At 35.9% G+C, this 11267-nt stretch overlaps 1 protein-coding gene across 1 annotated transcript; it reads right to left on the reverse strand.

Moving 5' to 3' along the window:
- Window positions 1-5138: 5138 nt before the first annotated feature.
- LOC110912758 (probable protein phosphatase 2C 47) lies at window positions 5139-9033 on the reverse strand. Its single transcript, XM_022157560.2, has 4 exons — window positions 8417-9033; window positions 7256-7450; window positions 6971-7176; window positions 5139-5833 (listed from the first exon to the last, which is right to left on the reverse strand). The coding sequence occupies exons 1-4, from the start codon at window positions 8609-8611 to the stop codon at window positions 5278-5280; spliced, it is 1152 nt and encodes a 383-aa protein (XP_022013252.1). The 5' UTR covers window positions 8612-9033; the 3' UTR covers window positions 5139-5277.
- Between the last annotated feature and the right edge of the window lie 2234 nt (window positions 9034-11267).

Genomic DNA, 11267 nt, shown 5'->3' on the forward strand with positions numbered 1-11267 from the left:
TAGTAAAGATTCATTGGTTTACAATATGTGAAAAAGTGAGACCACTGGTTATTTTTAAAGTTAGAACCCCTGCCGGTCAACGATTAATAGTTGGGATTATTAAAATATATTGTTTCTTTAAAAAAACAATACTTAAAGTTAAGAATATATATATATAGGAGACACAAATGATGTCCAATCCTGCTCCACCATCGACAAAATTGGCATGCTACCACTCACTCTTAATCAATGTTCAAATAACCGGAAAGGCTATCAAATCATTCGTTTCATCGGTTCACTAGTTTGAACAATTTTTAAAACCGAATGCCATTCAAAATAACTTAAAAATTTAATATACACAACTCATTTTAAAGCAAAATATGAAAGTAGATTTTCAATTAGATTTGCAATGTTGATGAAATCTTATTCGACCAGTTTGTTGGTTTAACCGATCTGACCAATAACCGCTTAGTTTAAATGGAAGCGATTCAAATAGACTCAAACTCAATCGGACTAGTTATTATGTATCCGGATCATCAAGTACGCTTTTAAGGCCTTAGGGTATACTTTAACTCTTCTCAACTTCACCTAGATGCCACATCACTTATTTTTTCCTATTTCATTTCACCTCACCTCAAGTAAATAGCTTAATCTCATTAACTTCACCCAACTCTAACTTAAGTGGTTTTTAGCTTAAAAAGGGAAAAAAAATTAATCTCTTAACATCTGGTTAACATATTATGTCACCTTTAACGCCTTAAGTGTCAGGATATACCCAATTCCTAAATACCAATTTTTTAAGGCTAAAGGGTGTGGGTGTGGGTGTGGGGGTGGGGGTGGGGGTGGGGGTGGGGGTGGGAGGGATGGCATGGGTTGAGTCATCAATCACCACGTAGGACCATTAGTGAATTGCTACACCACCCCCTTGCCTCATCCACCATGGTTCACATGGATTAAACCATAGGCCTCATTTCCTTTTACAATATTTTCTTTTCCTTTCCATAAAAATAAATTAAAATAAGAGAATAGTAGTTTGGATCATGATCACACCTTAAAGTAGTGGTTTTAGATGATAGATTAGAAGTGGGTGACATGATGCTGATATGAATGGTTATGGTAACCATGAAAGTCATAACCACACCCTATAGCCTAATATAGTTACCTGAATTTATGGTTTTAGTTGTGAACTTATCCAAGAATCTCTCTTTATTAAAAAGTCAAATAAATATAAAAAAGGTAATATCAATAATGGAATCCAAATCATAATAGCATTGGACCATTATCTTTGGTCCGTCGTTCTCAAAAACAAAGTCACTTCATGGCCCATGCCATACACCGTGGCCCCTTCACTTGTTTAATTTCTATAGTGTCTATATAGTTAATGCTTTTTTCCAACATTCATCATATATATTAGGGTTAGGTTTATTTATATTCTATAAACCGAAATCTTATATGATGGGATCATGGAATTTTTTCTATCATATATTTGATATTAAATCTTTTGTTATATGTTAATTGTGAAAATTTGTTGGCCAACTCTCATTTAATTAACTTAGTAAACCTAATGATTATGTGTTTTAGACTTTTAATATTAATATATTTGTATGGTTGTTTATCTTGTTCCTTCATTTTGATTTGAGAGTTGCTTAGAATCTAGGATATGGTGGTACTATCTAAGTAGGACACAAACATATCTTGTGATATGATGTAAATGACATTATTTTAACTACTACTACTACATGTGAGATCTATGAGATAGATCTATAGTGATGCAAAATAATAATACATTGATTAAGATATGAAAATTCAAAATATAAGAAGTGGGATGAGAAATTCATACTGATTTGTGAAATACGTACTTAATATATTGACTCTCTTAACCATATTGTGTGACAATTTATAAATGTAAAATACATCTAAAATGCATGATTCGTATTTCACTTTACATGAGAGGGGTGAGAGGTTGCAAGAGAGAAGAGTAGATGATGTGTCGAAAACGTGTGTTAAGCGTCAAGTGTTATAGTCGAACTTCACATGTATTGAAAACGTGTGTTAAGCCCAAACTGTTATTCGAACTTCACATGGGAGAGAGGAAGGGAGTTTTTGTGGACCGCTAGTTCGATTGTCAACCTTTAAGAACCGAATCACATATAACATTTAAGATTATTTTCTTTTTTCTATTATAAATTCTATAAACTTTTTATTATAAGTTTTATTTCCTTTACTAAATATTTTATGTATGAGATTTATATAAGCTGTTAAATGTTTACAATTATTCAAATAGTTTACTTATTCTTTAGGTTTATAATTATTCAAATAGTATATAACTACTTTTAGTTAGTAAGTCATTATCCTATCTATTATTTAAATATTTATTTATCCACCTAAATCAATTTGTTTTTTCCTAACAAATGATGCATCCAGTTCATTTAATTTTGTTTTTCCATGATAACTTTAATTAATCAGCTTTTATGAATATTTCAAAGTTGATGTTATTATTATACTACAATTGTCAAACTTAAAAAAAATTAAAATCATCATACCAAAATAATCTTATTAAATTGCCAATACTAATTATATCATCCCCCACCACACACTTAATTAAATACGTGCACATGAATTTAAAAAATATGAAAATCATTTATTTCAGTTTCAATGTTAAAGCAATGCCACAATTTAGTGGGACTATATATAAAGTCACACACCAACAATCCAACCACACACATGTAGCTTTAAGTTAAGGTATCTACTATCTACCTCTTGAAGTGTTTATTTGATCATGGAGAAAAGTAAATCATTTCCAAATTACTCGACACCATATGTCGAGGCCCGGTTCGCGTTTGAGGATCGCGATAAATCGTTCAGCTTCAACGGGCCAGGAGAACGAGAAAATCCCGAAGCAAAGAGAAGGAAAAGAGTGGCTTCATATAACATGTATACCATGGAAGGCAAACTCAAGTCTTCTTTAAGGAACAGCTTCAAGTGGATCAAGAACAAGTTCACCGATACCTACGGTTGATGATGTTCTTGATTTCGATCTTGTGTAAGTACATAAGTGTGTCGGTTTTTATGGTTTATTGGTGCTTTATATAACATGTTGATGATTGATGGTCTTGTTTAAGGTTGTTTTTAAAGATGACAAGTTTCTTTACATGTTTGTTTATGTAGTTATGATAATTAAGAGTGTAAGTCAAACCATAGAAGATTATTGCGTGTTATATATATATATGGACATGTACAAATAAAATTTAACGTGTGAAACACTAGAGTAATTATGCTACTAAAAATTGAACTAGAATAATAATTATTACGCTACTGTTTAAAGTGGCGTAATAATTATTATGCTACTCAAATTTTGTTTTAGTGTAATATAATAATTATGCTATTTAGAAACTGTAGCGCAATAATAATTATTCTAGTTCAATTTTTTAGTAAGCATAATTACTCTGGTGCGTCGTACACTTCACACCGAACAACATTTATGGGTGTTGAAAATGTGCTTCGACACTTTTGGTAAAACAATTATCTGTTGTACGAGGGGATATCAGTGTTGAAATCAATGCTTTGATTAGGTTGATACTCAGATTTATATGAACACAGATCTATGACAATAATATAGAGCATGACTCAAAACCCTAAATTGTCAACTTCAGTCCCTGAATTTTCAAGATATACATCTTAAACCCCTTAGTTTCCAGACCACAGAATGCACAACTTCAGTCCCTCAGCTTTCTAACCATTCAGCTTTAATCCTTCAGCTAAATTTATTAGATCTTCTCAAATCTCAACAACTTTTCAACAACACAAGAGTATACATCAATTAGGCCTCATACTAGAGTTTGCTACTGAATTGTACATTTTTAAAGTTAACCGAATGTATAAAGTTATATGTAAATTAACATTGTTTAATCAAATGTATAAAGTTATATGTAAATTAACATTGTTTAAAATGAGAAACAAATAGTAGTTCATATATAGTTTTACAGTGAGTCTCATTACCACCATATGCATATCATAGTGGACATGAGAGATTACCACAAACGGGTTTCAAGTTCATGGGTTGTGGATGAGAGGAGAAATCCACAGTTAAGCGTGATTGAGTGAGAGTAATCCATGATGTCTTACCTCCTAAGAAGTTTTCACTCGTGGTTAAAGGAGACAATATTGTTTGGGACATGGGAGTTACGAATGGTATCGAAACCACTCATGTGTTGCTCAGGTTGGTTGGGTAAACGTTATTGAGGATGATGAGTCTCATAAGTGTTTTGTAAGACAACTTAGGGGAATCCCACATCCTTAACTTAGGGCAAACCTTACCGAAGATGATTAGTCCATAAAAAGGGGGGGGGGTTGACGGTAACACCTAAGACAAATTTACATCAGTCGTGGCCAGTAGAGATATGGTGGTTCATAAGAATTCCCGACCTTACCTTAAATACCACCAACACGTAGCAGTCGCCGATGGGTGGACTCCTAGTAGTTTTCAATCGGGTAACAGAAAAAAAAAAAAAAAAAAAAAAAACCAAGTCGTGAGCTCATCTTGGGTAAAGCGAACAATAGTAATTCGTAGTTTGTATGAGGGGTAAGATGTTAAAATTTCAACCAAATGCAAATATAAAAGAGCTAGCTGAATAGAGTGCTAATTCACATACATAGCCATGTCCTTTGTATGTGAAACAATTTGCATGTTCACCCATTTTTACAAGTGGAAAAGATGACATGAAATGCTACAATTGCAAAAACTTTTTCTTTTTTTCTAATAGAGTTAATTACATAGTTAGTCCCTGTGGTTTGTACAAAATAACATACTTAGGTACTAATAGTTTAAAATCACTTTCTAGGGTATTAACTTTTCATTTTGTAACGTTTGGAGGTATTAACTTATAGGGTATTAACATAGTTAGTCCCTGTGGTTTGCACAAAATAACATACTTAGGTACTAATAGAATGTGATTTTAAACCTACAAATAACATTAATACCTCCAAACGTTAAAAAATGAAAAGTTAATACCCTACAATGTGATTTTAAACTATTAGTACCTAAGTATGTTACTTTGTGCAAACCACAGGGACTAATTATGTAATTAACTCTTTCTAATATTAAAAAACCTCAAATGACAAGTCTTATTATCTTGTAACAACATTATAACAGAAAAACAAAGACAAAAATGAATTGTAAATGTATAAAAAAAATGAAACTAGTGGTTTTGTACAAACTTGAGATAGAAACTCAACAAAATTTGGAAGTTAAAAAAGTGTGGGCATTTTTGTTATAATGACCAAAACATGAACTGATTTTCAAGCATCACCCAAAACACCCTTTAGAACATCGAGTCCTTCAGCGGATATGCTCCTGCGTCTGTTCATTCTCGGTATTTCAATCTTCGGTGGTGGGTCGGATGAGAAACAGATGACAACGACAGTGAGATTATCGCAACTATTCCGCTTTGAAGCCTCCATAACAAGTTGTCTAGAGCACTTTTCCGGATCGTTATGCATCATAAGTCCCTTTCTTACTATTGTCACCGCGTATTGGCTGCTCATCACGTCCCATAGACCGTCACACCCGATTATTAAAAACTCGTCTTCTTCACATAACGTTACCTCTTCCAGCTCTGGCTCGGCACTCAAGGGGCCATCTGAACCTTTCGGGCCCTTCATGTGCCAGTCTCCAAGTGCACGTGCTACCGACAGTTGACCGTTGAGATACCCGTCGTAAATCACACCTCCAAGCTTTTCGATTCTCATTTTCTCGGATGTGCAGCTTGGTTTGTGGTCCGTTGAAAGCTCGATCGCTCTTCCTCGTTTGCCTAGCACAGCTCTCGAATCTCCAGCATTTGCAATCAACATATTCCTGTCGATAACCGTAATCATTATGCATACCATACAAATCCCTGAAATACAGTGACCCGCGTATGTAGGGCCGCAAATGAACCGAATGTTTAGCAAACCGGTCATGAACTGTTTGGCGGGAAGTTCGTTCGTTCAATAGATGAACGAACAGGAACAAGAAATTTCGTTCGTAAGTTAAATGAACGAACATGAACAAATGGCGTGTTTGTTCATTTATGCTCGTGAACGTTCGGTAACGTGTTCGTTTATGTTCGATAGTTCATTAGTGTTTTAAATTTTTATATTTTATTTGAATGCTTCAAAATTTCGACAAATAAAATAGAGTTAAATGCCATTTTAGTCCATGTGGTTTGGGTCATTTTGCTAGTTTAGTCCAAAGGTTTCATTTTTCGCCTGTGGGTCCAAAAAGGTTTCACCGTTGCCATTTTAGTCCACCGGGTTAACTTCATCCGTTTTTTTTTTTGTTAACGAGAAGGGTAATTTGGTCATTTTATATGGCCGAATTGCCCTTCTAGTTAACAAAATTACATATAAAATGACCGAATTGCCCTTCTAGTTAACAGAATTACATATAAAATGACCGAATTGCCCTTCTAGTTAACAGAATTACATATAAAATGACCGAATTGCCCTTCTCGTTAACAGAAAAAATGGATGAAGTTAACCTAGTGGACTAAAATGGCAACGGTGAAAGCTTTTTGGACCCACAGACGAAAAATGAAACCTTTGGACTAAACTGGCAAAATGGCCCAAACCACAAGGACTAAAATGGCATTTAATTCAATAAAATGTTTAATAAGTATCAGTGTATTATGTGTTCTGTTCATGAACTCTTGCCTGTGTTCATTTGTTTTCATTTGTGTTCATGAACACTAGTTAGTGTTCGTTTGTGTTCATGAACGTCGTTTGCGCTTGTTACTTAAAGTCAACAAACGAACACGAACACGCTCATTTCCTTAATGAACGACCACGAACATGAAATCTCGTTCGGTAAGTGTTCATGAACAGTTCGTGAACACATATATTTCCTTAACAAACGAACAGGAACAAACCGTTCGTTCGGTTCGTTTGCAACCCTACGCGTACGTCAAATATGGAATATTGTTGAAGGCATGTTAGGGAGCATGAAGTAGCTAACCTTCCTAATATGAGGGCAGTCAATGCTGTAGTTCCAGAAGAATTATCGAGAGATCTAGTGTCCGCTAGTGCATGATCAACTTTAGCAAAAGCATTTTTTACGGCTTTCTTCACCCCCTTTGGAAAACTAGAGTCCTCAAGAATGAACTCGAGAATGTTTCGTTTAGTAAACGATGCGGCATCAATGCCACCATGCCCATCAAACACCTGCAATAATAGATGAATACGATACATTATCAAGACTACTTTAGTTGAAAATCAGTCATATTGGGTCAATATAAGTTACCCCATAAAAAGCTCCAAGAAAAGGGTAATCTCGTTGCGCATCTAAATGTTCTCGAAGATCGTCTACACAAATATATTCGTCCTCCATATACGGTTTTGGACCCATTTCCGAACAACTTCCGGACCGAAAAATGGGCACATACGCACATCTCTCGTTATTTGGTGGTTTCACGCCACTGCCTTCATTTGTTGGTCTCTTTACAAACAACAAAAAGAACAATTAAAAAATTCCAAAAGATAGAATTACCATATCTATAATCACATAATCATCTGCCTTATGTTTGGTCTTCATAATCATATCTATAAATAGGCCTGTAAACGAACCGAACGAACACGAACACAGGCATGTTCGTGTTCGTTCATTTAACTTTAACCGAACATGAACACGAACATATAATCAGACACATTTTTTTGTTAGTGTTCGTTCATTAAGAAATCGAGCATGTTCGTGTTCGTTTATGTTCGTTCGTTTAAAGCCTAAACGAACAGTTCACGAACATTAACGAACACAAACGAACATAAACAAAAAAATTTAAGTGAATGTGTTTGAATAAACAGAAACAAACATAAATTAGCATGATTGAACAACAAGTCTAACATATTACAGTTCATCCGAAAACACATCTAAATTAGGGTTCATAGATATACTAATGAGTTATATTTATATAAGTAGTTAGAAAACCTAATATTTATATAAATATAACTATTTATGCATTTACTAAAAATTAAACGAACATAAACAAATGTAAATAAGCGAACGTTCACGAACATAAATGAACGAATGTACACACTAGCAGTTTGTAGTGCTTCGAATCTACATCGGTTATATTATACGCTTGTATATTAAACACAATTTATTGTGCGATCTTCATCATGCTATTCTAAGAAGTGTAGTATTAAACTATCTATCACTTAAATTCATTCAATAAAAACATGGAAAACTGACCAAATGACAAAGATCTTGAGTTCATTCATAAAAACCGAAATGTGCGACACTTAATTTTGCGAAATCTTACTCAAAAAAACAAGACACTAATATCTCACCTATTACTATCATCATTTGATCACTAATTAACATCCTATTCTATGAAGCCATTGTAAGTCAAAACAGGATCATGCGAAACCGATCAAATTACAAAACATGTTCCTCAAACATACTAACCGAATCGGAGGCGCCAGCCAGCATCGCCTGGCTAATACAATGGCGCATAGGCTGGTAATTCCTGGGCGGCTTAGCCGCCTTGGGTTGACTCACATTATCCGAATCCTCAGGCTCATCATCCTCTTCCACACATTCCTTCAAACACCCATTATCCAAGGAGCTACATTGAGGCCACACATCAGTCCCAGGACCCATTTCACCAATCTCTTTCTCAATCAATCATTTCATCAAACACTTGGTATGCAATGTAAAACTTTTTAACAAAAAATCGTTAACCCAAACAGTTACTTCATTTAGCAAATTAGAAATTAGAACCAAGCCATTGTGTTTAACTTACACCACTTGATTCTCAATCCACAAAACATAATTTTGAACAAAGTGGATGTGTAGTCTTGCATTTTGTTGAAATTGGGGCCAAAAGTGGGTGGGTGAAGCAAGTAAGAGGGGGACGAAAGAGGGAAAAGGGGGATTGAAGGGGAATGTAATAAAGAAGATGGATTGAAGAGATTCAATTGCGGAAGCAAAGTAGTAGGAGAGGGAGGAGGAGGACCATTGTTTGTGTTTTGAGTTTCAGATGGGATCCATTTTTCAGGAGATTCATGACACGTGGGGGAGATAGCGAGGTTACCTTGTAAAGTCAAAGATTTAGTAATAAATAATTGAGTTAAATGCGATTTTAGTTCACGTGGTTTGGGCCATTTCGTCAGTTTAGTCCAAATTTTCATTTTTCGTCTGTGAGTATAAAAAGGTTTCACCGTTGACATTTTAGTCCACTGGGTTAACTTCATCCATTATTTCTGTTAACGGGAAGGGTCCATATAAAATGACCGAATTGCCCTTCTCGTTAACATAAATAATGGATGAAATTAACTCAGTAGACTAAAATGACAATGGTGAAACCTTTTTGGACCCATAGGCGAAAAATGAAATTTTTGGACTAAACTGGGAAAATGTGTAACACCCCGTGTTTTCCCAAAAGTCAACGTCAAAGTCAAGAGTTGACTGTTATTGGAATTAAAGATCAATAAAGATTAATTTCATTTTAGTTTCATTTTGATTTTCATATTATTTGGAGTAAGTGTTGTATAATCAAACTAATCGACCGATAATCGAACTGTGAATCAACGACCGACTGTGAATGATAGGAAGTAACAATGCAATAAAGCTAGTCAATCAATAATCAAGCTAATCAAATCAATCATCGAACTCAAGTGTGGATAATTTTAATGCTTTTATACGTGTGTGTGTGCCTTACGTGTTACTTGTGCATGTTACTTTTATGTTAAAAGGTGTGGTGAATCAATCAAATCAATCGAGAATCGAAGGATAATCAAACTCAATCGAAACCGACTTTGAAAATAGGTTGTAAGGATGCTTGTACGTTAGATATAGTAGTTGGGACTGAAAGTAATTTGAATAGGAACTCTATCCTACTCTACTCCTCAATTATCGAACTCGAAATATCAAAAATCGTCGCGAAACACTCAAGAACCAGGCAAGCCGATCGAACAGGGCAACCTGATCGAACAGGCTAGCCGATCGAACAGGCTGTTCGATCGGGCAGCCGCTCGATCAGGGATGCTGTTCGATCAGCCAACCCTTTCCACTTTTGGAAGCCTATAAATAGGGCTGTCCTTGTCAAGCTTTCCACTTTTGGAAAAGCTCTGACCGACCAGCCTTCTATTCTCGCCATTTCTCAGATTTCTCTCGAACCTGTAAGTATTTTACTCCAATCTTTGTACGTTTTTGATCCTTAATCGATTCTCCATCTTTCTATCTTTCAAAATCTGAATTCCAACCGTGAAATCACCAAGATCTAGGTGTTCTTGGGTGATGTCATCATGGTGTTCTTCAAGAACACTAAGTTTGGCATCATTCCACCATGAATAACTTAGATCTAACCGATTTCCACATGAACAACCTAAAATCTACCAAAGATATTAACATTTCACGGTGGAAAAGGATTGAAAGACGGGTTTCCATCTATCTTTCAACTCTTTTACACTCAAAACGGTGAAAACGAGACTTGAACCGATTTATAAATCAATCTAAACAAACACATGGTTCAAGATTCGGGTTCTACCGAGAGATATACCGATTTCGGGTTAAACGTTAAACTTAGGTTCCAAACCGTCTCTGACCGAGTTTGGGTGATTCCTGCTCGAGTCAGTGGGCTAAGTGGGGACTTCAGTTTTGTGGTTCAACTCGTAGTCAAACTATCTCCAAATCACACCAAGTAACGGGAATAACCAAGTGTTAAACGATAGGTTAACCAAGTCGAACAGCTGGCCGAACGACTAGACTATTCAATCGAACAGCTAGTCGAACGACTACGCCAGCCGATCGGTTAGGCTAACCGATCGACTAGCACCTGGGCCCATAAACTCACAAGGTGTAGTATTGACTGAGTTCTGTTCGATCGATCGAGCCACTCGATTGTGAACATTACTGCTCGAATCATGAGATACTATACTTCAACACTTAACCTTTTCGAAACATTGGAATGTCACCCGATCGAGCATGCCACCCGATCGAGTGACACTTTGCCAAACCTCAGCTGCTAACCGATCGGTTGGACCAACCGATCGAACAGACCGTTCGATCGGCCAACTTGAAAGGTAATACAAACCATCATACACAAACACATCCTTCACATCAAAGGAAGAAACAATCCACTTGAAGGAACCAGCCGATCGAGCCAGCCGGCCGATCGAACGGGATGTTCGAACGGACTTTAACCCAATCGAACAGCCCACTCGATCGAACAGCCGTCCGATCGAATGGTCTATCCGATCCAGTTTCCAATGTTCACTTTTTCCGCATTACTCATTGTATTGTTATCGAACTATTC

Source organism: Helianthus annuus, chromosome 15, assembly GCF_002127325.2.
Source record: "Helianthus annuus cultivar XRQ/B chromosome 15, HanXRQr2.0-SUNRISE, whole genome shotgun sequence".
Taxonomy (NCBI): domain Eukaryota; kingdom Viridiplantae; phylum Streptophyta; class Magnoliopsida; order Asterales; family Asteraceae; genus Helianthus; species Helianthus annuus.